Raw genomic sequence first — 24,236 nt, 5'->3', positions numbered from 1 at the left:
ATGTAAGCCACGCTTTAAACAATAAAATAACAGCAGCAGGTATACATCTCCGTAGGCAGTTGACGTGGGATTGATCATCCGATTGCAACCTTTCTCTTTTGGAAGACGATCAAGTCCAAAACAACGTCCAATATGAAAAGACTTACTTATAATATAAATTAGCCATTATATCTTAGATGGCAATCCATCTGATAACAATTACCAGAGTTTTTTAATAATGAAAAATCAACTTTCGCATTTCTCGTCTCCTAGTTTCACATAGAAAACGAGCGATGGTTTCAGACTCGGTGAATAAATCGAGACAGAACATCACACTGGCCCATTTCATAGTTTAAAACCATGGTTGTTGATATAATGGTTCCCACTGTCTGTGTTATAAGGTCCCATAAGGCAGCTGATTTTTTTGTGATCTTTGGTTGCTGCGACAGCCCCGCGACCTGGTGTTGGAAGGGTGGAAGCTTACACTGAAACAACACAGAAATTTTCCAAGTCCCTCGTAAACAAATCAGAGCTATGCGTACTTTGCGGCTTTGCGCATCCGTTAAACAGATTGATTGACGATTTTCTAATTAAGATTAATTTCAGATGATAACAATAGATTTCATTGGTTCAATTTATAACTTGTAATGTGTATTAACATACATACAATTTACATTTAGAAAAAAAAAATTAAGCAAGTTTTGCCATCTTGAAATTTTGTCGCACGTTACTATCAACTTCTGCCAAATTACGTTCTTGAAAACGCTTTGATTCAAAATGATATCTAACTTGTACGAATTCCATTATTAAATAAGGATACGAGTCAGCACGGTGTGTGTCACAAAAAAAAGGACAAAGATTGAGTACTTTGATTTTTGACATACAAATTTCGTAACTATCTCTCACTAAATAATGACCGTCATCTTCAAATTGAGACGAAATAATCTTTTCCACTTCCCGTATTGATTGAAAGACTGGGATTGTAACAAAAATTAGTCCTCCTCTATTGCGAAAAGCTGTGTACTGCTTTGCAGTGAAATCGTCTGGCAAATCAGCCTCCTCACAAACAACTGTTTCTTTACACTCTTGGCAAGATATTGGTGGAATGTGTAGGAGTGTTTCAGTAGTAGGTTCCTGGAACATGTCTTCTGTTGTTACACATGGTAATGCCACAGGTTCAGCTGCTTCCATATCATTTACTTTTCCTTTTTCAGCGTCAAGTTGGTGTATAGCTGTAACATAACATGTCATGTTTTTAAAAAATATCTTATTACACTTAGTTTTTAATTTACCTATGCTATTTGACGTTGACTTCTTTGCATGTGATGGGATCAATACATTGGTGTTGTTATTCGACAAAAACGATTGATTGTCCAACTGCAGCTTAGGATTAGCAGCTTTAGACTTTGCTGTTATATTTCGATATGGTGACTTAAACCTATCACTGTGAACATACTTCTTTGCAGCAGGTCTTTCGAGTACGCTGACATCATTTCCTGTTAGAAACATACAGAATTAGCAGTATTAGTATAACTTAACATTGTCATGGATAATTAAAATTTGAGAATACCTAGCAATTTACTGGGCCGAGCACCTGATTTTAATTTCCATTTCGGATAACTGTAAAACACGCCTTGAATTTCTCTCCCTTTGAGTATGTCGTTCTCTTCAAAATGAATACTGCAAATTCTGGACTGGCAAGTGAGTCCTGGCTTTTTAATAATTTCCTGCCAGGAATTTAGACACAACTTCGGTGGATGGAAAAACGCAAGACTTTCATTTTCTTTGTTATAAGAAGATTTACAATTAAAAACGAAACATGGTTTGCGTGACATTTTACATTAATCTGCATTTCCGCCATTAAAACGTGAATTCTTCGTTTCTGCAGTAAGCCATTCAGTTAGAGATTGTGTGGGCAGATGGCAGCACTTTCGTAGCAACCATGCCCTGAGGAAAGATCATTGACGGAGAACTTTCAATTTTTTTCTTATGGGACCTTATAACACAGACAGTGGGAACCATTATATCTACAACCATGTTTAAAACTATGTCATCAAGAAAAAATGGCACGGAAACATCAAGGACGCCATCGTCCCAGCATAAAAGATGAAGAATTACTTACAGTACAAAACGTGGGAGTGCTGAAAGGTGAAAGTGTACGCGGGTTTACTGTTAGGCCTAATCGGTGACACCTACAGGCGTCTATTTTGGGTTTCTATGAGGTCACGGTTATACGCATTGATGGCGGTTTCCACGTCTCGAATTTATGATGACTTATATGCTTCTTGCTGTCCTGTAAAGTTGGCTGCACACGTAGCCTGCTTAGTATTCTACCTTTTTTTGGAAAGATGGAACGATGATTAGATTGTAATTTAATACGGCATTGAAAGATGCGTACCTAGTTACCTCTGTAAGTACCACAATGCACTAGCCGACGAGTTTTTCAACTATTCATAGCCAAAGTAATGGGGTTACGGTCATTTTAAATGTGATCCGCGTACAAGGTTGATGGATTCCTGCTAAAAAAGGGAATAAAAGTGAATGGAGCGTGGGTGTGTGATATTTTTGTAAAAAGCAAAATCAGCGGACAGAATAAAAATGTTGACAGAATCTAATGAAACTTTTCTATTGAATCGAGCTTTTATTATTGACGTGTAAACTACATCCCTCGATTTGAAACGGGTAAAACCGCATCAGTTGGAGAAAAGGTCATATGTACAAATCTACGCAGTATAGTACCGCCCAATGTTTAAGTTCATACATATACTACATCCAGCTATTGTTTCTTTTCGAAATTCTTTCTCTATCTGCTGGCGTGTCGGCGCAAAAGTGAAAGTATGAAATCACGACCCCACCAAAATTACACCGCTAGTTTTCTCGGAAAGAAAAAATTCCGAGATGCGCCTATAGCAGTGATGTGTGTGCCATTAACCCTTTCGTCTTTTCTATAGGCACTTCTGCATCCTCGAAGGTTTTTTCCTTACCTTTAATTTGCATAGTGCAGTTCATCATGATGCGTATAAGATGTTACATCTCCTGTATACGTAGTAGTCCTCTCTTGTAGCAGATGTTTTTCATGACCTGAGCTGTCGTTTAGCAGCGTAATCATTGTGAAATGGAACAATTTCGTGATCTCACATGACGTCGATTTCGGCTGTACAGGGCAACGATCAGAAATCCCGCAAGTGCCTTCGGCGTGATGGTGAGCTTGTTTGCATTCTGGGGGCCCTCTCGTGACTTTTCAACGTCTTGTAGGGCATTGTTGTATAGTCAAAAGATGGGATCCGTGACGTCCTCGAGTTAACTTGCTCAAAGAAACACTGTGCAACTCAAGTTCCGATCTGTTTACACTGCAGCCTTGGATGGATGCAAACGGATGGCGACATACGGAGGCGGTTGGATTTTGATTCCACTTGGCTGGACGTCAAAACAGTTTCGCTCTATATAATTATTCCTTGTGGTATTGGAGATTTGACACATTTCAATCCATCAGTCTTATTCCACTTTTTCGGTGACAGTTCAATCATTCCGGTGGTTATTGGAAATCGGAATGGGTTCCGCTTAGTTTCTTTTTCAATCAGAAAATACTGATTTATTGGCAGACTGCTGAGCACTCCCTCTGGCACCAGGTGCAATCGCCTGTTTAGAAAAAGATAACTCAGAGAGAAAGAATTAACAGAGTTGCGTGTTGTTACTCGTAAAACGTATAAATCACCTTTCTCCGCACAGTATATAGGATGTGCCAGTTTGGGCTGGGTGTACTCAAGGTCTCTCCGCAGCCTCTGTCGCGCCTCATCGCCGCCTACTCTGGTGACACGCAAAAGAGTCCTCAGGTGAATTGCGTGTGTACAGGTGACCATAGTGTTTGAAACCTGTTGAAGGATGATAGTATAGCATTTGAAAAATTAGACCGTATCTGAATTCAACTAACTCAAGTACATTAATTTCGTCTTTTTTGCGATTTGATAATGATTATAATTATACGTGAAATGATAAGTATAATGACAGAGCTTTCGAATGGCGAAATTAGTCGACTAATTTTTTGGAGTTGAAATTTCATTTTCATTTATATGTCATTTAATTTTCATTTCATGCAATTTTCTCTCACTCAGAGTTGTCAAAAATGTGTTTTATTGTAGAGTAAAAGGCCTCTTCTTTAAATCATCAAAGTTGGCTGTAATAAAGAAATGTAGGTTAATGATGCAACATCTGTTTTTTTGTTTCTGACGGCCGTTTTATCAGTCGGAGATCTGCTGTTGCTTGTTCCATGTGGACACTTTCGCCAATAAAATTTGAGTCGGTTGAATAATTTTTGTTGTTTTTTTAAAGCTGTAGGAGTCAACAACGAAGGCCTTGATTATTGCGTGCATGTGTCGATCAAAAGAAAAGAGAAAGGAGCATTATTCATCTCTCGGGTCGCTCATATCGTCCGTGCGGAATTGATCCATGAGAAACTTGCGCAATCATTACACATATGAATCAAGTCAGAATTGAAACTAATAAAAAATTTAATTCATAACAAAATTCGATAAGTTCAGTATTGTCGTGCTAATAGTTTTACGGTCAAAAACAACAAAATTTGAAACGTATTGCGAATCGGATACATTCGACCGATTAGCATTGCAAACTGAAAAGTAAATTTAAATTAAAACCGCGAAACGTTATCTGCATTGAGTGAAAGTCTTACGTGATTCATCCGCAACGAGAGAGAAAGAAAAACGAGAAAAGAGAAGAGTCGACGCCTATAATCTTGGACGCTGTTAGTCGTCTCATCTTTAATTCTCTCTTTTTTTGTGTGTGTGTGTTTCCATCCGACCTGCCGGCTGTTGAAAGACGTGGGAGAATGGAGAAATCTACACACCAGCAAGCGTGCTTTTTCCAACAGACTTTACCAGTATATAATAATCAGTTGTTTGTAATTACAGAAAATCCTATACTTGTAGCTTGGGTAAAGTTTTGGCACTCTCACATGTTGTCAATTAACTCTGTTGGAATCATTCGCTCATATATCGCGGTGAGGCCACTTAGACGAGTCTCGTTCCGCCGAGGAAAAGAAAATCCCATTCGTCAAAATTCGGTTTTTCGGTTATTTCGACTCGTAGGCGTAAATATTTCCAGGATGATCGTGACTTCCCCTTATTCTGACGCAAATTATACGTGTGTATATAAATGTCGTGCCGTTGATGATGATCCACCTCTCTCGCAATAAAAGTGTTGCCATGGTCCCCTGCACGAATTGTATGGGGCCAAGACGACAGGTCAGCGCTGCGCTCACGTAATAATCTCCACTTTCCAACGTTGAATAACGTTCAATTACCCGCCTGATGAAATCTAGACATTTACTATTTTCCAGGTGTGGCGTCAATATCAAGATTCTCCTGTTCACCGACTCTATAGGTTACATAAATAACAGTTATTGAATCTAGCGGGACAAAAAAGAAAAAAAGAATTCACGCGGGTCATAGCGGGCCATCAGCAGCACACCTTCTCGTTGTCATAATAAGTGATGACGCGGGGCCCGCGCTATCAAGACAATAAGGTTCTCGTTGGCCGCAGCCCCCGCACGCGTGGGAAACAATACGGCACGTATAGATACCGAGCGCGCATCTATACACATTCGTTTTGCAGGGAGACAACAAAACGCGCGTTGAAAAGAGAGAGTGAGCTGAAGGTTGATCACGAAACGCGGCCGTGAAGAGGCGAAGCGCTTCTCTCTTTATTTTCTCTCTCGAGAAAAAACAAAAAGTTTCTTCAGATTTTTCCTTCTACCCGATACTAGAAAAGGTGGGAGGGAACACACAGCAAGACGAGAAAGGTATGAAAACTTTTCCTAGTTGACTTTTTGCTCCTCCCTATTCTCAAATAGCGTGAATGGTGGGTCTATAAAAAGGCGACGGATGATGTTTGGGTCTTCAGTTGCAGATCAAAAGAGCGACGTGAAAGAAAATGCTTGCCTTTTCAAAGATTCTGGTGGGTTTTATATAGATTTTCGACTAGGATCGCCAGGATTTTATATCCTCATTTTTCTTTTCGTTTTTCAGTGCGCAGTGGCAGTGGTGGCGGTTCTAGTGTCGTCGATTGACGCCACCAAAAAAGGTAAGTGAAGATATTATTCGTTGTTGCGCTAATTTATTACTAAGAATTAATTCCGCTCAAATTGTAACTGCTGTCAAACTAATCATCTAATAAAAACCCTAATGTTTGTCGATGCAGGAAGAGGCAGAGGCAGAAGTGGTGGCTATGGTAACACAACTGCTGAAACTACTAAACAATCTATAATCAGCGCATGTAAGACTTTCACTTTAGTTATTTAATTTCAATCGATTCATTCAGGCGGTAGTAGCATGATGAGTTCCTACGTTCAGTCATCCCAAGTCTACGGACAGGTGATGTGCATGGTACCGTGCGGAGGTAATTAATTAACAATACCAAATAATCCCGAAATATCTGTAATAAAAATTGACGGATATTACCTGATTTTAGGAGGTGGTGGCGGGTACAACACGATGCAATCGGGTGGTGGTCACGGGGGTGGCTACGGGGGTGGTCAACCAGCTCGTCCGATGACCGGAAACAGTTACGGGGGCGGTGGGCATTCTCCTCGTCCCACTTTAGCTAGTTCCGGATATGGAAGCTCCCAAGGTGGATACGGTTCAGCTCCTCGTCCAGCTGCTCCTCGTCCATCGGGAAAAGGTAAAGGCCAATCTCGTCCGATGACTGGAGGATACGGGGGGCAGGCCGCTGCTTCGTCAACTGGTTACGGAGGTGGCCATGCCGCTGTAGCTCCAGCTGCTCCTCGTCCAGCCGGTTACGGTGGTCAGTCTGCAGGTCACGCAGCTCGTCCCGCAGCAAGTGGATATGGTGGACAATCTGCTGGGCATGTAGCTCCCGCTCCTTCTGCAGGCTATGGTGGACAACATGCAGCTCCCTCAGCTGGAGGCTATGGTGGTGTTCCTTCTGCTGGAGGACACGGTAGTCGCCCCGCTCCAGCTCCGGCTTCCGGAGGCTATGGTGGACAACATGCAGCTCCTGTTCACGCAGCTCCGGCTTCCGGAGGATATGGTGCTGGAGCATCTGCTCCGGCTTCCGGAGGCTATGGTGGACAACACGCTGCTCCCTCAGCTCCTTCTCACGCAGCTCCTGTTCACGTAGCTCCTTCTCACGCAGCTCCCGTTCACGTAGCTCCCGCTCAGGCTTCCGGGGGATATGGTGCTGGAGCATCTGCTCCTTCAGCTGGAGGCTATGGTGGTGTTCCTTCTGCTGGAGGACAGGGTAATCGCCCCGCTCCGGCTTCCGGAGGCTATGGTGGACAACATGCTGCTCCCTCAGCTCCTTCTCACGCAGCTCCCGTTCACGTAGCTCCGGCTCCGTCTTCCGGAGGATACGGTGCTGGGGCATCTACTCCTTCCGCTGGAGGCTATGGTGGACATGCGGCTCCCGCAGCTCCTGTTCACGCAGCTCCTGTTCACGCAGCTCCTTCTCACGCAGCTCCCGTTCACGTAGCTCCCGCTCCGGCTTCCGGGGGATATGGTAGTGGATCATCTTCTTCTTCTGGAGGCTATAGCGGACATGCGGCTCCCGCAGCTCCTTCTCACGGAGCTCCCATGGCCGGTGGTCATGGTGCTAGCCAAGGTGCTTCTTTAGGAGCCAGTTATGGTCGTTAAGTTAACAGCAGGTTAGCAATCCAAATCTGCAATAATCATTCTAGCAAAATAATTAAAGAATTTGATTAATGATTTTTTTTTTCTTATTCACTGGCAGAAGATCTTCACCAATACTATTTAGACCTGTCGACTTGTATAAAGAGTTATTCCCAACAAGTGCCTATTCAGACGTTTATAAGCCATCAATTAATGTAAATCAATCCTGCACATGAATACACATTTTTGAAAATCTATACCTGTACTTTTTAAATGGGCACAAATTTAACTTGGCCAGTAGGTGCCTCAGCAAGTCCTGCTTGATCGTAAAATTTACTTAGCTTTTTAGAGAGAAGTTGAATTACTATTGAAATTATTGTTTTCCACATTTTCACACTTGAATGATTGCCTCACAATCAAATTGTGTTTCAAATTATCAAATTTTTTTTTATTATTTTAAAAATTGTCAACTTTAATCTCTAGAAGTATAGAGCAAAACAGCAAATAGAAAATTTTTTGTTTCCACGTTTTCGCATAAACCAACGATTGCTATCCAGATAGATTGTAAACATATAAATACTTTAGCATTCACATAGTATTTTACCTCGTGATTTTACCTTCAGCTGAATTCGAATGCTATCATTTTTGTTTGTTATCTTAAACTTTGTTCACGCTGCTTTGTCCGACCATGCTGCTGTCATGCTTAAAACTTGCAGACGACACTTCTCTTCTAATTATTCATGATCAAGAAATCGATAGATATTATAAAAAATCGACCCCTATCCTATCCAAACGATCGAAAACGATTAAAGCGGTTTTCTCATCCGCACTCGACATCCGCTGAAAGGATAGGGAGTAATTTTAATATTTTTAGTTCGTTTCAATAAGTTTCACCCCGTTCCACAGAAGAGATAAAAGTAAAAATGTACACGAAACCCGCAGATAATTACTTTTAGACCAAATCCCCCACATCATAATTTTCTCAGAACCTCTTTGACTAACAAAATTCATTTTTGTGGTTTCAAAGAAACACAAACCACAGAAAAGCAAACATGCAGCTCTGAATGTCCTATTTACGTAGTCAACTGTCTAGTGCCGACAGAGGCCTCCGTGATCGATGACTGAGGACGCGGACGTGTAACAGAAAAGAAAGTGAAAGCCTTTTTCAAAACAATCATAAGTCACAAAGAGTGCGCCGTCATACAACAGCGATAGGAAACCACATGTATACTATTCTTTACCATCACATCAGCATACATATTGTTCAAATCAACACATTCGTAGTCTTTTTATGCCTAAAATGGTCGAGTGAAAGTTTGAAATCAATACCGACAGTCATATTTGATTATGTCTGTGTATGGTTTTCTCAAGTTCAATAGGACTGTACACTTTCAAAATTTCCTTGAAAATGTATGTCGTCATTTGGAAGGAAAATTTGACTGGATGGGTGTCATTAGCAATGACGAAATAAAACGGGGCGTAAAGCCGAATTATATATTTCTACCTGATGGCGTCGTCGTGATGAAAACGGCAAACTTTCACCTCGCGGAAATCCGGCCGTTTACAGATGTCATTTCTTATGGCAGCCAACATTTTTATGACCTCATCGAGCTGTAGGGTCGAGAGGATATGTACAAGAAGTAAGAACAATCAGATGTGGAAACTAGCGCCTGTATAACGTCCAATAACGACTTTGCTTTCCTTTTGGGACGTACTATTTCAAAGGTAAGGTATTGTAACTGTTTTTTCTCTTATTCCTGGAACGTAACGAAGGTTATACATACATGTCGTGTCATTACCATAACGCAAACTTAGCATATTAGAGTTTTTTTTTCATTTAAACTGAAATTCAGTGTAATGGATCATCGCAGATAAAGGGAAAGCATTTGCGAGTTTGCATAATAGGAAATTCAAAATATTCCGATATCTTATGTATACATAACGTTGCATACAAATATGGGCATAGGGTTGACACGACACACATCCAATGAATTTCAATATGTATGTATATTGTTCAAGCGTAGTCACGAAACCATAAACATCGGGCACTAAATCAAAATTTGCATCAGCATTAATTCCGATTTTCCACTTTCGAAATCAAATAGGTCGGAAATTGAATTCTGAGGCGAGAGCTGACTCGCTTATTTGACTATCGACAAGGGCGCCCAAAGTTTCGTTCGGTCCAAAGAGATAAGTTTTAAAAACGCAATACCGTTGATTGGCTGCACTTTGGTAAAAATGTTGGGTAACCATGTGAGATGAGTTCATATGATCTGCTGATGGCGATGTCCACATTATAGAACAGCGCACAAAGCAAGGGTCGGCTGGGTTATTCGGTCGATCGACGAAAATTCTGTTGAATTTTTTTTTAAATCACAGCGATAATAATTAATATGAGATCCGTGTTCACTAAAGATTTTCATTACTTATTGGACGTGAGAAGTTTAAGCTGGGCTTTAACCGCACAAAGTCCGATGAGGTAAATGTCGTCCCATATGAAATAAGGAGTTGTTTGCACGGCTGCTAGTAGTGAACGGACGGCACTTCCGGCAATGACGATTCCAGCGCCTTGTAAATAATTTGGAACCCGGGACCATGGCCACTCTTCGAAACTTGATGGCCATTTGCCTGGTGAAGAGATTAGGTAATATTATTAATGAAATATTATTCTCTGACAGACTTTATTCTAAAACAAACTGTGATTTCTAAGTGGAGATCCTCCAGCAATCTTGCGGCCATAAATACTAGGCTTAGATGGTGAAAACGAATGAAGAACCGTCGCTAAGTTATGGACGTTCACGTAGACGTCGTCATCCACTTTCAAAACAAAGTCAACTTGCGAGCAACGAGAATTCAACCAATTCAACAGACCAGCCGCTTTAACTGACAAGTTCCTGTACTTGTCGTACACGTTCACCTGTAAAATGTCGTTGTGTTTCGCACTCTCCTCGGTCAGTTTCTGCTGGACAGTTTTGTTGTTTGTCAGTCCGACGATGAAACCGAATCCCACAAGGTCCAATGGTCTGTTGATGTTGGATTGATTTTTCAAATGACTGGGCCATGTCGAACGAATTGTGGCGCGCTTTTCAAAATTGTTTGGGGCCGAGATGACGGCCACAAACAAGGTACGCTGGTTTGTGTTGTTTTTGACTTTTTCACGACATGGAGCGATGCTGATGGGATACTGGAAGGAAGTCACGTCGTTGATAACTGGTCCCATGCCGGTCACAAGTGGTTCAACGTCAGTCAGCTCCTTAAGACCCAAATGGGCCGTCATGAATCGAGTGTAATTTTCGACACCGCCATACGTTGCGTCTCTTAAATAATAACTCAGGTAATTAAACAGATCCTGATCGATGGTTATGACATTCTTGTCCGTTTGATCGTTCGTTGTCATTTTGCCGACTATTGGAGATTCAAACAAGGGGGAGGGAAACGAGTGAAGCCAAGAAAAATTAACGATTGAATTGGTTTCCCTCATCAAACAAACTAAACTGCAGAACAGGTAAACCACAAATGTCAAAAGAGTACCAAACGCAATCATTATGGAAATATTTCTCAGTTTTATTCTTACCATGTTGGTATTTATTTTGCGTCCGTACTGGCTACTGAAACCCTGACAACTAGACATATGCCTACATTGTTGGATGTTTAGACAGCTTCAATTGGGAGGAAAACATCTGGCGTAGCGCCATACTTTGATTACCGAAAGCTGGCTTGATAAGTCAGAGAACATGTAACCAAAAACCAGCAAATTCCCACTGCTTTATTGATTTCATGGGTATTACAAAGGATTTTATAAATAATTCTTTAAATAATAAATAAATTACCGGAATTATTGATTATTGCATTGAAAATCTAACCGTTTTACTGCCAATCACTTTTCTACTTTTTTTTCGTTGTTGTTTTTTCTATAAATAAGGCGGATCGAAATAAATGTGATAGTGGAGTTTCTTGGTTCGCAGATAGCTGAAAGTGTTGTCAAACTCGAAGACATCTATTCGCAAATTCCAAATAATTAAAGACGTGAATCCGCAAACCAGCAGAACAATAGTGTAACTTACATTTGCCAGGCTCGTCACAAGTAAACTGGCCTTCTTCCATCATCAAATGGCTGTCAACTCGATCAAGTGGAATTACATCGACAACGTTTCCTTTAGATTTCTTGATGTAGACTCGATATCGGATGTCTCCTCCCTCCGTCATGAACTCCCACCTGTTTGAATAACGTTTTAACGAAGCCAAGATTATATCGGTATTAACCAGATGATCCAATATACCTCAATACGGAACGCGCGATGGTGACATTGAGTTTCAGTTTTTTCCGTCCACCAGCACCAGCGATGATGTTTACTGTTTGCATGTTATCCTTGGGCACAGGTGCACTATTTTTCAGGTAATACGTCTGAGGTACCTCTCCACCCATGTTGAACTATGACATTTCATAGAGGATTAGCCAACAACATTCAATAAATGGACTTGAAGATAATACCTTTCTGGGACATTTGGGATCCCCATCAGGATCGGTCATGGAACCGCCGTAAAATGCAGGAAGTTGATCAGCGTCGATTTCCTCTAACAAAGCGGCCGTCCATTCCGCCTTGTTGCTACCGAAAACTTTAATTGTCCCAAGCACGCACTCAGGTACAAACGGTTTCACCATGGTAAACATTAACTGAAAGGATAATTTCGGAGCTTTCTCGTTAAAAAAATATACAAAAACAAACAAACAAAAAAAAAACATTTTAATTTGGAGATTTAATTTGTTTGTGTGTTGTAAAATTTTTCGAATACCATTAATGGCAAAAATTCGGCGATTCTCCATTGGATAATAGCCCGTCTTTATCTTGACCACTTCAAACATTTGTTGCACCACTGTAAAGGAAGATTTGATGATTTTAAGACTAACGCTTGCACTCTACTGTACCATCTTAGTAGTAATGCATTATTACCTGTTTTACATGTCAGTTGCTTCATCGAAAAATGTTCAAAGTCTAAAATTATTGTACTCATTCCCACTTGTTTGCCGGTGCCATCAGTTGCTTCTCTGCCTCGTCTGGCATACGTTTCCTCCAGCCATATAAAAAAATCTGAATGTTCTTTCTTGACTGAGCTCAAAAAAATTCCTAAATCGGATAAAAAATATAGTATCAGTTATAAATGACTATACTTGATTAAATCCTATGGACTCTATATACCTTTAGGGTCAACTCTTCCTATTGCAGAAATGAAGACTGCAGGTGCGACGGAAAGACAAGATTAAGTGATTTTAAAATGAAGCTATACTGTTATATAATTTACCGGGGCAGCCACATTTGTCAAATCCAACTTGTCCATCAGAATAGTATTTCTTGAAAACTTCACTGGGTGTGTAAACGTCTAGGATTTCATCTACTCGATTTAATCGCCGCCATTCCAAGCACTTTAGATTTTTACAGGGGAATTATTAGACTGAAAAGAATGAATACTTGAAGTCGTTCGAAAAGCTTACCTGCCTGAGCATTTTCTCGGCTCTAACCGGATCGAAATCTTGCACTTTTTATTTTACGTAAAATTTAATCAATTAAATCTCCATGGGGAAAATAATATTTCAGAGTGAAAATATTTACCGCTTAGCCATTTAATAAGATATTGGTCAGTGTAATCGGGCAGTTGGCAATCACCCACTGCAATTCTCATCTAGACGCATATGATTTCTAATTAGCTGATAGGCTATTTTCTATTGAAATGCGGTCAGTGGGAAAATCGACACCAACTTACCTGTTGAACTGCTTTTGCAACCTTGTTCACATCAGTGCCCGGAGCTATGAGCATATAAAAAATAAATTAATTATACAGGTTTCTATTTTTACACTAGACTGAACCATACCAAGAGAAGTCAAGTGATAGTTGCCGTTGCAGTCTTGTCGCTCGCCATAACAGGTTCCTTTATCTCCGCACTTTGCCGTTATTTTGTTGAGACAGGTTGAAAAGCTGAATATAACGAGAACATTTGTTGGATTTGTTGACGCTTACCTGAACAGAGAAGACCCGTTGATTTCCCGGAGGATACTGCATGACGTCCATGATGATACAAGTAATAGCAACCAGTAAGATGCGTGACGACCCCACTGATATTGTCCACCTAGAATGAAACAACACATTAAGAGCTATTGAATACGGATGATGGTACGTTACGTAAAATTACTCAAATTTGTTTTAACGCTTACGGCTTACCTGTGTATTAGTTATCTGCTGTAAGCAGCACCGCTGAAGTTTCTGATTGTAATGTGAAGTAAATGGTACCAGACTCCCAGATGATGTGTAAGTAGTGCAACTATCAAACACCAACTAACTGACAAGAATTGGAATCACATCGAAAGTGAAATTTCGTTAGTTGATTTCTGTCCCGCATTGCTGGTCGCCCTTGACTTTGTAACCCATTTAACGCAATCTCAAACCACTCCTTTCACTATATTGAGAACATATGTCGCAATACTTTGGTATCACAGAGCCCACCGTCCATAGAGATCGTCAGGTGCACCATGTTTGACTCCTATTTGTTTATTAATTAATTGGGAAATACTTGAGCTGAAGCGTATACAAACGTAATTTTGTTTTCTTATCCGACAACTGTTAGACTTGCAGAAACAGGAGGATCGACAACGATGTGGTAACGAAGTTTCTTGGAACGTAAGAGGCTAAAAGTGTTGTCAAACATCACCACGTCTAGACAAGAAAGTGTAAAATCAAATTAACGTTTGGTTCTTTAGACAAATAATTATAATAGATGTTGAATTGTACATTGACCCGGATTCGCGCAAATGAATTCGCCTTCTTCCATGATCAGGTGACTTTCAATTCTGCTCAAAGGTACCAAGTCATCTGTGTCTTTATCGGAACTCTTGTAATAGACTCTGAAGCCGATGTCTCCTCCCTCAGTCATAAATTCCCACCTGTTGAAAATCGAACCGCGTTAGTCTTACCCACTTATTTCGTCGCATACCAGAATAAATACAACACATACCTCAAAATTGAATTTGCGACATCAATTTTGTATTGCAGCTTTTTCGATCCGCCTGCTCCGATATTTATGGTTTCCATGTAATCTTTAGCCACAGGTGCGCTGTTGCTCAGGTAATATGAATGAGGGACCTCTCCGCCAAAGTTGAACTAAATGAACAATAAACAAGAGCCTGTAAGAGCCACAGCGCTAATGATTAAAAAGTTTTAAACATTTTACCTTGCTAGGACATTTTGGATCACCGTCAGGATCGACCATCGTGCCACCATAGAATGCGGGCAACTGATCGGCATCGATTTCCTCAAGTAAAGCGGCCTTCCATTCTTCTTTATTACAACCGAAAATTCTCATTTTTGCTTGGGTTTCTTGCGCCACAAATGGTTTTAAAATGTTGTAGATGACCGTAAACAACTTCGGAGCTGATGATTACGAATGAAAAAAAAAATCAATTTTAATGTCAAAAAATAAGTCACAAGTTTTATACAAAATTCTTTACCATTGATGACGAATATTCGACGAACAATTTCAGGATAATTCAAAACGTTCACTTTAGCTGCCTCAGTACCTACGTCCACAGCTGGAAATCGAGAATAATCAAACCACACAATTATAGTAATTAAAAGCCAGTCTGTCGGAGTGCTTATTATACCTGATTTGCATACAATTTGCCTCATTGAAAGGCCTTCCACATCGATGATCAGCGATGATTGGTAAGCAACGTTTTTTCCTGTGCGCAAGCATTCTTCTCGCATATCCTGCATCAATTTTTCTTGATTGTAGTTGTGGAATTTCATGTATTCTTTTCTGGTGACCGATTGCAGAATTCCTCGGTAGTCTATCCGACCTTGAAGACTAATATAAACTGTAATCAAAAATAGAAAAATAGTTTAGACCCAATACTTAACTCTGTGCAACTTTAGAGGGCAATAAATAGAACAGCTTCAGAATGCACTTACGGGGACAGTCAAATTTATCATGGCCAATCTTTCCATATGATACATATTTTTGGATTACTTCAGGTGGAGTCCATTTTAAGACATCATCAACTCCGTTCGTTTCTCGCCATGCCAATGACTTGATTAACAAACACGGCAATTAAGGTAAAATAAGTCCATCTGTAGCCTAATATGTGTTTAAATATATACTCACTGCCCTAAGCATTTTTTCTGCTTCGTTTATATTGTAAGATCGGGCTACAATAGTTACGACATTTAAGATTTAAAAAGAAAAGAAAAATTATTTTAGAGCCCAGAAAAATAAATGTTGGATAATTTTAAATTTACCGACAAGCCATTTTTGAATGAATTCATCTCTTTGATCAATCAATTTGCAATCCTGAATCCTTTTCTTAAACTGAAAGCGGAATAAAAAAAATTAATAATTGTCATCTTTAATGTCAATTTGTGCTTACCTCTATTAACGTTAGTTTCTTTTTGTCACTAGTTTCGTCTGGAGTAATAGCATCCATTTCGATCCACTTTTGGAGTCAGTTAAGGAACTCAATCACGGGGAAGACACATGCGCTCTGAATGGAAAACATTTTACGACATTTTACATTTCTATTGACGGGTACACGAAATTTATATATCTTACCGTAGTTCAACAATCAATAGACCAAAATTGACGATACTTCTATGTCCGAGATTCTCAGTGCCACTGATTTTGTTTTGGAGAAACTAGGACAATAAAACGGGACTTTTGTTCTAAGAAGAATGCTACATAACATCACGAAACTGTTTTCTATCTCTCGGGGCTATAACCTGTTGGCTCAGACGTTGCCTTTGATTTTTTTCCGCTGTTCTCTGACCCATGATTAATCTCTTCCCACGTAAAATTCCCGATCGAAACTGGTATGTCAAACGTGAATAACATTCCCGTTGATGTTCTAAGAAATGTCACGAATTCGCATGGAATTTCACAAACCATTCTATCGTTGATTGTAAAAGCAACGAAAATAATTAGTGGGTAATAACTTTAAACACGTTGGATGAGATGAAAGTTGGGTAGAAAAATTTAGATTAGTCCATGAAAAATACGTAGGCGAGAGCGGGTTCTGGGGGGTAAAAAAAACGAGTTCTAGTCCGTGCACATTCCGTTTCAAGCTTGTATAAAGCAGGTGGAAGGTGTACATTATCAAAAAGGCATAAGCATTTTTCTTCCCCTGACAGACACTGCTGCTGATTAAATAATGTCCAATAAGTTTCTCCGTTGAACTCGTTTAAATCCTCTTCGGTAGCCTTTTTGTTTAGTCATGCGGCCTACTTTGTCTAACTAATAATTTAAACTGATTTAAAAAATTAGAGCAATCCCACAACAACCCCGAATCATCAATAAAATTGAAGTAAAAATGCGATGGTTCTTCTGAGTCTACATCTCTCTAGCCGGTTTACAATTTATTATTGACAGAATAAGTCTTGTCTTTAGTCAAATGTATACTACATCACGAATGGGAGAAGACACCCACTATCTCGTAACTTTAATAATGTTAAATGAAGTTCTCCGGAAAAGGACGCAAAAAAGAAAGTAAAAAAGTAAGATGCTCATTAAAAGTTAATTTGGGAACTTTATATCCTCTTCAAAGATGTAGACTTACTAGACTAGTTCAAATTATCAACTTGAAAAAGGAAAATCAATAGCCTCTTCGTGATCCGCCGTCTGGTTGGTACCGTCTAGTCTCACAACGAAGCACTGCGTCACATTTTGATAAAAATCGTGAAATGCCCAATGAGATTTCTCGAGATGAGTGACTGAATCCGTCAACCACGTAACAGAAGTTCGTACGTGACAAGGTTCCGGCGTCTCAGCGGCTCCACCAAGGAAAAAACTAATTTTTCACAAAACAAAATGGAAACATCAAAATATGTTTTTTGAAATTTTGCTAGATATAATTCTACCTATCTGAATGGCGCACTTTAATTCCCGCTTTGGCAGTACATAGTCCTGTGAGATAGACGTCGTCGAAAGGAAAATAAGGTGTCGTTTGGGCAGCGGCCAACAAGGAACTGATGGCACTTCCCGGCATTAACACAGCAGCACCTCATAAAATCAAAATCGACCAATAATGACTCTCCTTTATGTTTTAAACCCCATAAAAAAGGGGTGGAACTTGAACCCTATTGGTACATCACTCTGAAGGTCAAACATTCGCGCGGCCATCTTGCCCTTTTCTTTTTTCCTTACCCATCCCCTTTTTCGAGAAAATTTTTTTGGCGGCCATCATGGATTTCCATCGCCGCGGGAATTTGAATTTTGGGGGAGGGAGACAAAAGAGAATTTCGTTCTCTTCCTTTAAAAAAGGTTTACACAACCTAATTTGCATTTTGGCCGAAAAGCAGACGAAAATGCATAAAATGTTTTAACAATTAATTCAAATTACCTCTAAAGTAAGGAGGATAATTATTCCATGGCCAATCTTGTAAGCTAACTTCCCATTTGCCACCTAGATTTTTAAAAATGCTATTCAATTAAATTGTTATTTACAATAAGATTTAAAGTCTTTAAATACCTCTTTGAGGTGGATTGTAGACCACGGATCCGTACACACTTTGTTCGGATGAGTTTAGATTTTTCATAGCCTCTCTTAGATTCCGGACATTGACGTACACGTCGTCGTCCACTTTCAATATGAAATCCACCCGAGAACAGCGATCGTTTATCCAATTGAGCAAGCCCACTACTTTCAGTGTCAGATTGTAGTAGTCGTCTCTCATTTCAATTTGTAAAATGTCATTGTGTTGGTCGTTTTCCGCCTCGATTTTCATCCGAGTTTCTTGGTCTTCCGGCAATCCGACGACGAAACCGAATCCGGCCAGATTGAGATCCGTCTGCTTTTGTAAATAACTCAGCCAAGTTTGGCGGATGACGTTGCGTTTATCAAAGTAATTGGGGGCAGATATGATGGCCACAAATAGACTAGAAACATTCAGGTGTGCCACGTTATTATTACGACACTTTGGAATTTCAATTGGATATCGAAAATAATTCACGTCGTTTAACACCGGCCCGAAATCGGACCGCAAAGGTATGACACCGGGTAAAGGATTTAACTTTGATTTAGCTATTATGTAATTTGAGTAATTTTTAACTCCAGCATAGGGGGTGTCACGTAAGTGGGAAGATAAATAAAGGAAAAAATCACGACTGATGACTGTCAAATCAACCACCTGCTCTGGTTTATTCGTTTCACCTGGAGATTCGACGGTGTTAGTTGCGGGATTGGCGCACGAATTGGACGCAAGAACAATTTTCTTTTGAATGAGCTGCTGGCCTACATTAGTATTGTCCATTTCGTAAGCAGCCAGTGAAATGTAGACGACGACAATGAAACAGAGTAAAATCAAACCTTTGCCGATCGAAGTAGTAGCGCTCATATTGATATCGATTAATCAAGTTCCGCTCATTAGTTGACTAGGTATTATACACGCACGACACGGTTGTTGGTTAATCACACGTTGACTCTATTACAGCAACACAGCACTATTTGGAAACATTCCACACCGCAATTTGCTTAACCGACTGTTTCGACTCACGACACTGAAATGGAAAGGCTTTCGATGCGAATAGTTTGATCTATTTACAGGCCAATGACATCACCGTGTCTCGCCAGCATATGCGCACAGCCGCAAAGCATTAGTCCATTATTTATGCAGCATCGATTGCAACATCAGCCTATATTTTTAAAAGTAATTAGACTGTTGTTAGTTACGGAATTTGACCTTCTATTTGACCTAAAACTGTCCAAGGAGAAATGTCGGAACGTAGGTTGAAATAGGAACTACATACGAACACAAATAGACGATCTGAACTAAGAGCAAATACAGGTGAAACTGTATAGCTCGCTGTCGACTTGTCAACAGAAGCGCAGCTGATCTGGATAAACCTTTTTCTGTATCAGCCTATATGATGCACGACCAGCTCGACAAAATGTAACGCACTATAGGGCGGAGGGCGGAAGTTGCTTATCAATTATTCGTAAAGGAAAGAGCTGAGCATCACCTGAAATTCAGTGTAAAGACGAGACAAGACGTGGACTAGAGTTACATTCTATTCGTCCATGGATAGTGTACGTACAAGGCTTTCGGTGTATATTTGTACGACCAAGGAGAGATAAGATGATAAGATAAGAAATAGTAAACACTTTAATGTGATTTTTTTTAAAAATATTTCTACGTGTTTGTTTACGGTATCTCTAATTGTAGTTTTTCCAACGTCCTTTATTTTTTAAATCAATAACCTGAACTTAGGTGAGCACCTGAGGAGCGGTGCAGTCGATACAACAAGTAACACGAGACTATCTAATATGCAGGTATGCCGGTATTAGTAAATTACACAGGGCAATTTTGGCTTGTCGTACCTGCGGTCTCCCCTATAGCCTTACATCATACCTCAATGATCACTAGAGAAACGACAAGTTAAATTAGAATATTTGCCTAAGAATGAATTTGCCTTTTCGACATTAGTGATAACTATAAGATTTTCCAACATTTGTCAAGGTGTATTCATGAACTCGAAAGGGAATTCTGATGGAATAGCCGGCTCCATTACAGCGCTTTCAGAAAATGTCACAAACGTCTTGTTGTTCTTCGCGTAATTTCGGAGAATGCAATGGATGGCTGCTGGATTTCGGTACAAGTTGTGACTGACAAAGTGAGATGAGTTCATGTGATCTGCTGATCGCACTGTCCACGTTACAGCACTGCGCACAAAGCAAGGGTCGGCTGGGTTATTTGGCCGATCGACGAAAAACCTAAAAATAATAACAATAATTTTTAATTTTAATTTTTAGCGTTTTAGTTTAATAAGAGGGAAAATGGTTGCTTGATGCCTATACCGATTGGAAATCCGGATGGGAAGCCGGGCTTTAACCGCACAAAGTCCGATGAGGTAAATGTCGTCCCATATGAAATAAGGAGTTGATTGCACGGCTGCTAGTAGTGAACGGACGGCACTTCCGGCAATGACGATTCCAGCGCCTTGTAAATAATTTGGGATCCAGAACCATGGCCAATCCTCAAAACTTGACGGCCATTTACCTGAGTCGTCCAACGGTATTAAAGTATAACAGAATGATTAATAAAATTGTAAAATCAGAAACCTATAATAAAGGTAAATACCTTCAGTCCGTGATGGATGACTTCCTCCGGCCTTGTGACCGTAAATACTAGGCTCAAGTGGTGAAAACGAATGAAGAACCGTCGCTAAGTTATGGACATTCACGTAGACGTCGTCATCCACTTTCAAAACAAAGTCAACTGGCGAGCAACGAGAATTTAACCAATTCAACAGACCAGCCGCTTTCACTGACAAGTTCCTGTACTTGTCGTGCACGTTCACCTGTAAAATGTCGTTGTGTTTCGCACTCTCCTCGGTCAGTTTCTGCTGGACAGTTTTGTTGTTTGTCAGTCCGACAATGAAACCAAATCCCACGACGTCCAATTGTCTGTTGATGTTGGATTGATTTTTCAAATGACTGGGCCATGTCGAACGAATTGTGGCGCGCTTTTCAAAATTGTTTGGGGCCGAGATGACGGCCACAAACAAGGTGCGCTGGTTCGTGTTGTTGTTGACTTTCTCACGACATGGAGCGATGCTGATGGGATACTGGAAGGAAGTCACGTCGTTGATAACTGGTCCCATGCCGGTCACAAGTGGTTCAACGTTAGTCAGCTCCTTAAGACCCAAATGGGCCGTCATGAATCGAGTGTAATTTTCGACACCGCCATACGTTGCGTCTCTTAAATAATAACTCAGGTAATTAAACAGATCCCGATCGATGGTTATGCTGGCACTTGTGATCGGTTTACAAGGAGAAGAACTGCACCGAGAAGAAATGAAGGATGGAGAATTCGAGGCAGGTGATTGCAGAAAATAGCAAATAATAATTGCCATTAACCAACCGAGGGCAATCAGCGAGAGACTTGGCCAAATTCGTTTCAGTACCGATACCATAATGGTTTCACTACGACGCCCTTTAATAATCTATAGGCTACCACCTTTTCTACCAGGTGTATAGCAAGCTAATGCGTTGTAAACATTTCGACACCAAGCATACCGACTACCATATTGTATAATTCAATGTCACGTGATATTTTCCTCTACATTTTCATGCTTCGTTACTCCGTCCAGCTTCATCAGTTAGTAAAGGTCTGCCACTACGTCACACCTCAAATATACGAGCACGTACGTATAGCTATTGTTTAATCCTTTCTTTTCTACCCATTCGGGGATGACTCGAATTGATTGAATTAATTAGTATTTTCAAATACTAAGTTAATTATCACAATTGTAAATGGGGTTGGCCAAATAATATTTTATTAATTGTTTCTTTCCAAAATAATTTACTACATCTTTCGCTTTGTTTATCGTTATTATCATTGATCACTTTGAAAAAGGGAAATGAATCATTTCCGTCGGATCCGCCGTCTGATTCTCACCATCCGGTCCTTGGAAGATGCACTGCGTCACGTTATTATAAAAGTCCCGAGTGGCCCAATAGGATTTGTTGAAATGTTCCGCGGAATCCGTCAGCCACGAAACAGAGTTGCGAACATGGCAAGGTTCCGGGGCGTCACCATAATCGAACATCACAAAGAAGCTTTTCATTTCGGATACGAATAATATAAAATAAAATATTTAAAAAAACAGGTAATGGAATAATAATCTGACGGGCTCATCAGGTTTTATTACCTTGGGGAGCAGCGCACCTTAATCCCCGCTTTGCCAGTGCATAGCCCGGTGAGGTAAGTATCCTCGAACGGGAAATAGGGCGTGGTTTGAGCAGCGGCTAATAAGGAGCTAATAGCACTTCCGGAAATAATCATGCCGCCTCCGCTGACGTAAATCGGGTACTTAATCCAAGGCCAGTTTTCCAAACTAACTTTGAATTTTCCCTCTAAAATAAAAATCCGTTACAGGGTTGCCAAAAATTATTATTTCATTTATTATTAAAATCAATTAATGGAAATGTTTTAAATCTTACCTCGTTGTGGCCGATCGTCAGTCTCGGATCCGTAAAGACTTTTCTCGGGCGGATGAAGAGGTTTCATGGACGATATCAAATTCCGGACATTGACGAAGATATCATCGTCTACTTTCAGCACAAAATCCGCCCGGCAGTGATCTTTATTCAGCCAATTCAATAGACCGACATCTTTCAGCGTTAAATTAAAGTAATGATCGATCATGTCAATTTGGAGGATGTCATTAAACTTGTTGCTCTCCACTTTGATCCGCTCTTGAATTTTCAAATCTTTTGTCAGGCCGAGAATAAAACCGTGGCCAGTTAAAATCACCGAGCGATTCGATTGCTTTTGTTCTAATTGGCGCAGCCATGTTTGGCGGATGAGATTTCGTTTGTCGAAGTGATCCGGTGCGGATATAACAGCCACAAAAAGTCCGGAAGCGTTAGTGCGACGAATCTTATCGTCTTGTCGACACGATTTAATTTCGATTGGATATCGGAATGAAGTGACGTCGTTCAACACCGGCCCGAAATCAGGTCGCAAAGGTATGACACCGGGTAATGGTTTGAGCCATGATTGGGCCACGATGTAGTTGGTGTAGTTTTTAGCTCCGGGATAAGGTGTGCCACGTAATTGGCTGGCCAAGTATTGGAAAAATTCGCGACTGATAACGGTGAAATTGCGATCAGACCACCATTTTTGTGATGGATTTTTCTTTTGGGCTGAATGGATAAATTGTTGAGCGTAATTTCGCGTTTCATTTTGGAGAAGATGGACGCCACTTTGAAATAATTCCGCGACGCTGTTCATTTTGTAAGCAGTCAGCGAAATGTAGACGATGCCAATTAAACTGAGCAGAATAAATCCTTTTCGAAATTCAGTTCCCAATACGGCCATAATAACTAGACGGATCGAGTTTTTAATCTAAAACTGTCGCACTATTCCGTATTCATTCGCACAAACATTAGTTGACGCTAATTTTATTGGGTGGAAATTTTAAAACAAACTGAAATGCTGTCCAGTTACCAACAGACTGTTTGTATTCTGAAGGAACTACTCAAGTGGCCAGAGACGACGTTGCTTTGAGCTTACTAAAATGCCAAAGACAAATTTGAAAATAGATTGTTGCCCAACGTGTTGCAACCGAGTGTACAATTGAACACACGACAGATGACGCAATAATCTTATATAGCGGTCCAGGTATAATAGTACTTGGCACACAATCATTAGTTGGAAAATCACCGCTGAGATGCATGGTGGACCCGGAGGAAATTTGAAAGCACAAGTGCTACTGTGTTTTTTGGCATTTTGACGTCGATTGGCCAATGATTAGCCAATAAATAATTTTGTCGTTAGTCATGTAACCTCGATTTAGAAATTTTTAAACTGATGTGCTAATCAAATAAGCCAATTCCAGGGTCTTTGAAAAGCTTTTATCGCGCGTAACCTCCAATTAAATCGTGGACGTTGCCCATCTATCGCGGAGCATGGAATGATACATACCCTTTCAAATCCGCTTTGAGGGGCCGTCTGTCAATCAGCAACAAACAAACAAAGTCCAGACATTGGCAACAGCCTTTAATTTCCACAGTTCCAACGCGGGTTCTAATTGCCATATAGTACCGTGACCGTACCACCGGGATTTTTTAAACT

At 40.3% G+C, this 24,236-nt stretch overlaps 8 protein-coding genes across 19 annotated transcripts; 1 reads left to right on the top strand and 7 right to left on the bottom strand.

Moving 5' to 3' along the window:
• Positions 1-608: 608 nt before the first annotated feature.
• LOC124207423 lies at positions 609-6,583 on the bottom strand. 3 transcript variants are annotated; one of them, XM_046604875.1, is made up of 7 exons: positions 6,453-6,583; positions 3,695-3,851; positions 2,964-3,618; positions 2,378-2,498; positions 1,550-2,313; positions 1,272-1,475; positions 609-1,211 (listed from the first exon to the last, which is right to left on the bottom strand). In XM_046604875.1, the coding sequence occupies exons 5-7, from the start codon at positions 1,812-1,814 to the stop codon at positions 670-672; spliced, it is 1,011 nt and encodes a 336-aa protein (XP_046460831.1). In that variant the 5' UTR covers positions 1,815-2,313; positions 2,378-2,498; positions 2,964-3,618; positions 3,695-3,851; positions 6,453-6,583; the 3' UTR covers positions 609-669. The 3 variants fall into 3 exon arrangements, with proteins under 3 accessions (XP_046460831.1, XP_046460832.1, XP_046460833.1); XM_046604876.1 differs by having other exon boundaries at positions 2,378-2,495; positions 2,964-3,851; XM_046604877.1 differs by having other exon boundaries at positions 1,550-2,309; positions 2,378-2,495; positions 2,964-3,851.
• Positions 5,801-7,876, top strand: LOC124207414 (spidroin-2-like). 7 transcript variants are annotated; one of them, XM_046604863.1, is made up of 7 exons: positions 5,801-5,949; positions 6,021-6,075; positions 6,193-6,222; positions 6,313-6,390; positions 6,463-6,984; positions 7,072-7,654; positions 7,741-7,876. In XM_046604863.1, the coding sequence occupies exons 1-6, from the start codon at positions 5,926-5,928 to the stop codon at positions 7,641-7,643; spliced, it is 1,281 nt and encodes a 426-aa protein (XP_046460819.1). In that variant the 5' UTR covers positions 5,801-5,925; the 3' UTR covers positions 7,644-7,654; positions 7,741-7,876. The 7 variants fall into 7 exon arrangements, with proteins under 7 accessions (XP_046460819.1, XP_046460818.1, XP_046460820.1 ...); XM_046604862.1 differs by having other exon boundaries at positions 6,463-7,004; positions 7,092-7,654; XM_046604864.1 differs by having other exon boundaries at positions 6,463-7,098; positions 7,450-7,654.
• Positions 7,877-9,202: 1,326 nt separating this feature from the next.
• Positions 9,203-11,250, bottom strand: LOC124207412 (lactosylceramide 1,3-N-acetyl-beta-D-glucosaminyltransferase-like). Of its 2 annotated transcripts, XM_046604856.1 has the most exons (4): positions 10,537-11,223; positions 10,317-10,436; positions 10,046-10,247; positions 9,203-9,972 (listed from the first exon to the last, which is right to left on the bottom strand). In XM_046604856.1, the coding sequence occupies exons 1-4, from the start codon at positions 10,679-10,681 to the stop codon at positions 9,717-9,719; spliced, it is 723 nt and encodes a 240-aa protein (XP_046460812.1). In that variant the 5' UTR covers positions 10,682-11,223; the 3' UTR covers positions 9,203-9,716. The 2 variants fall into 2 exon arrangements, with proteins under 2 accessions (XP_046460812.1, XP_046460811.1); XM_046604855.1 differs by having other exon boundaries at positions 9,211-9,972; positions 10,317-11,250.
• Positions 11,251-11,370: 120 nt separating this feature from the next.
• Positions 11,371-13,999, bottom strand: LOC124207418 (SEC14-like protein 2). Its single transcript, XM_046604868.1, has 14 exons — positions 13,836-13,999; positions 13,635-13,743; positions 13,489-13,558; positions 13,380-13,423; positions 13,229-13,298; positions 13,111-13,154; positions 12,921-13,041; positions 12,818-12,853; positions 12,572-12,745; positions 12,414-12,494; positions 12,112-12,314; positions 11,900-12,051; positions 11,684-11,835; positions 11,371-11,616 (listed from the first exon to the last, which is right to left on the bottom strand). The coding sequence occupies exons 2-14, from the start codon at positions 13,683-13,685 to the stop codon at positions 11,531-11,533; spliced, it is 1,284 nt and encodes a 427-aa protein (XP_046460824.1). The 5' UTR covers positions 13,686-13,743; positions 13,836-13,999; the 3' UTR covers positions 11,371-11,530.
• A 147-nt stretch (positions 14,000-14,146) lies between these two features.
• Positions 14,147-16,357, bottom strand: LOC124207421 (SEC14-like protein 2). The gene is made up of 11 exons (XM_046604872.1): positions 16,216-16,357; positions 16,034-16,147; positions 15,906-15,975; positions 15,772-15,815; positions 15,579-15,696; positions 15,272-15,484; positions 15,119-15,199; positions 14,842-15,041; positions 14,626-14,771; positions 14,403-14,554; positions 14,147-14,327 (listed from the first exon to the last, which is right to left on the bottom strand). The coding sequence occupies exons 2-11, from the start codon at positions 16,088-16,090 to the stop codon at positions 14,221-14,223; spliced, it is 1,188 nt and encodes a 395-aa protein (XP_046460828.1). The 5' UTR covers positions 16,091-16,147; positions 16,216-16,357; the 3' UTR covers positions 14,147-14,220.
• A 362-nt stretch (positions 16,358-16,719) lies between these two features.
• Positions 16,720-19,646, bottom strand: LOC124207419 (beta-1,3-galactosyltransferase 5-like). 3 transcript variants are annotated; one of them, XM_046604870.1, is made up of 5 exons: positions 18,128-19,646; positions 17,999-18,061; positions 17,517-17,658; positions 17,216-17,446; positions 16,720-16,893 (listed from the first exon to the last, which is right to left on the bottom strand). In XM_046604870.1, the coding sequence occupies exons 1-4, from the start codon at positions 18,990-18,992 to the stop codon at positions 17,233-17,235; spliced, it is 1,284 nt and encodes a 427-aa protein (XP_046460826.1). In that variant the 5' UTR covers positions 18,993-19,646; the 3' UTR covers positions 16,720-16,893; positions 17,216-17,232. The 3 variants fall into 3 exon arrangements, with proteins under 3 accessions (XP_046460826.1, XP_046460827.1, XP_046460825.1); XM_046604871.1 differs by lacking the exon at positions 16,720-16,893 and adding an exon at positions 17,003-17,119; XM_046604869.1 differs by lacking the exon at positions 16,720-16,893 and having other exon boundaries at positions 17,003-17,446; positions 18,128-19,645.
• A 449-nt stretch (positions 19,647-20,095) lies between these two features.
• LOC124207417 (lactosylceramide 1,3-N-acetyl-beta-D-glucosaminyltransferase A-like) lies at positions 20,096-21,870 on the bottom strand. The gene is made up of 3 exons (XM_046604867.1): positions 20,736-21,870; positions 20,453-20,654; positions 20,096-20,368 (listed from the first exon to the last, which is right to left on the bottom strand). Exons 1-3 carry the CDS (start codon positions 21,568-21,570, stop codon positions 20,110-20,112), a joined length of 1,296 nt encoding a protein of 431 aa, XP_046460823.1. The 5' UTR covers positions 21,571-21,870; the 3' UTR covers positions 20,096-20,109.
• A 42-nt stretch (positions 21,871-21,912) lies between these two features.
• LOC124207416 (beta-1,3-galactosyltransferase 5-like) lies at positions 21,913-23,671 on the bottom strand. Its single transcript, XM_046604866.1, has 3 exons — positions 22,601-23,671; positions 22,309-22,513; positions 21,913-22,216 (listed from the first exon to the last, which is right to left on the bottom strand). Exons 1-3 carry the CDS (start codon positions 23,478-23,480, stop codon positions 22,000-22,002), a joined length of 1,302 nt encoding a protein of 433 aa, XP_046460822.1. The 5' UTR covers positions 23,481-23,671; the 3' UTR covers positions 21,913-21,999.
• Between the last annotated feature and the right edge of the window lie 565 nt (positions 23,672-24,236).

Source organism: Daphnia pulex, chromosome 11, assembly GCF_021134715.1.
Source record: "Daphnia pulex isolate KAP4 chromosome 11, ASM2113471v1".
NCBI lineage: Eukaryota > Metazoa > Arthropoda > Branchiopoda > Diplostraca > Daphniidae > Daphnia > Daphnia pulex.
The sequence above is the reverse complement of the archived record's forward strand: the minus strand, read 5'-3'. Positions and strand labels throughout refer to the sequence as shown.

Bases quoted from the DNA above. Each gene is read 5' to 3' on its own strand.
- LOC124207423 (XM_046604876.1), bottom strand. From the start codon at position 1,814: ATGTCACGCAAACCATGTTTCGTTTTTAATTGTAAATCTTCTTATAAC. The intron at 1,476-1,549 runs GTATTCTCAAAT...TGTTTCTAACAG, and splicing joins TCGGCCCAGTAAATTGCTAG to GAAATGATGTCAGCGTACTC. The intron at 1,212-1,271 runs GTAAATTAAAAA...GTTATGTTACAG, and splicing joins GTCAACGTCAAATAGCATAG to CTATACACCAACTTGACGCT.
- LOC124207417 (XM_046604867.1), bottom strand. From the start codon at position 21,570: ATGGTATCGGTACTGAAACGAATTTGGCCAAGTCTCTCGCTGATTGCC. The intron at 20,655-20,735 runs GTATTTACCTTT...TGGACGACTCAG, and splicing joins TCATCCATCACGGACTGAAG to GTAAATGGCCGTCAAGTTTT. The intron at 20,369-20,452 runs GTATAGGCATCA...TATTATTTTTAG, and splicing joins CCCATCCGGATTTCCAATCG to GTTTTTCGTCGATCGGCCAA.
- LOC124207419 (XM_046604870.1), bottom strand. From the start codon at position 18,992: ATGAGCGCTACTACTTCGATCGGCAAAGGTTTGATTTTACTCTGTTTC. The intron at 17,659-17,998 runs GTAATTTGAATT...TGATTTTATGAG, and splicing joins TTATCCTCCTTACTTTAGAG to GTGCTGCTGTGTTAATGCCG. The intron at 17,447-17,516 runs GTAGAATTATAT...GTGAAAAATTAG, and splicing joins AAAGTGCGCCATTCAGATAG to TTTTTTCCTTGGTGGAGCCG.
- LOC124207421 (XM_046604872.1), bottom strand. From the start codon at position 16,090: ATGGATGCTATTACTCCAGACGAAACTAGTGACAAAAAGAAACTAACG. The intron at 15,485-15,578 runs GTAAGTGCATTC...TTTTGATTACAG, and splicing joins TGATAAATTTGACTGTCCCC to TTTATATTAGTCTTCAAGGT. The intron at 14,328-14,402 runs GTACAATTCAAC...TTTCTTGTCTAG, and splicing joins TTGCGCGAATCCGGGTCAAT to ACGTGGTGATGTTTGACAAC.
- LOC124207416 (XM_046604866.1), bottom strand. From the start codon at position 23,480: ATGGCCGTATTGGGAACTGAATTTCGAAAAGGATTTATTCTGCTCAGT. The intron at 22,514-22,600 runs GTAAGATTTAAA...TTTTTATTTTAG, and splicing joins TGACGATCGGCCACAACGAG to AGGGAAAATTCAAAGTTAGT. The intron at 22,217-22,308 runs GTAATAAAACCT...CGAAATGAAAAG, and splicing joins AAGGTGCGCTGCTCCCCAAG to CTTCTTTGTGATGTTCGATT.
- LOC124207418 (XM_046604868.1), bottom strand. From the start codon at position 13,685: ATGGACGTCATGCAGTATCCTCCGGGAAATCAACGGGTCTTCTCTGTT. The intron at 12,315-12,413 runs GTATTCGAAAAA...TTAACGAGAAAG, and splicing joins CCGAATTTTTGCCATTAATG to CTCCGAAATTATCCTTTCAG. The intron at 11,617-11,683 runs GTAAGTTACACT...ATTTGCGAATAG, and splicing joins TTGTGACGAGCCTGGCAAAT to ATGTCTTCGAGTTTGACAAC.
- LOC124207412 (XM_046604855.1), bottom strand. From the start codon at position 11,250: ATGTCTAGTTGTCAGGGTTTCAGTAGCCAGTACGGACGCAAAATAAAT. The intron at 10,248-10,316 runs GTTTGTTTTAGA...TCTCTTCACCAG, and splicing joins ATCTCCACTTAGAAATCACA to GCAAATGGCCATCAAGTTTC. The intron at 9,973-10,045 runs GTAATGAAAATC...AAAATTCAACAG, and splicing joins AAACTTCTCACGTCCAATAA to AATTTTCGTCGATCGACCGA.
- LOC124207414 (XM_046604858.1), top strand. From the start codon at position 5,926: ATGCTTGCCTTTTCAAAGATTCTG. The intron at 5,950-6,020 runs GTGGGTTTTATA...TTCGTTTTTCAG, and splicing joins TTGCCTTTTCAAAGATTCTG to TGCGCAGTGGCAGTGGTGGC. The intron at 6,076-6,192 runs GTAAGTGAAGAT...TTGTCGATGCAG, and splicing joins GATTGACGCCACCAAAAAAG to GAAGAGGCAGAGGCAGAAGT.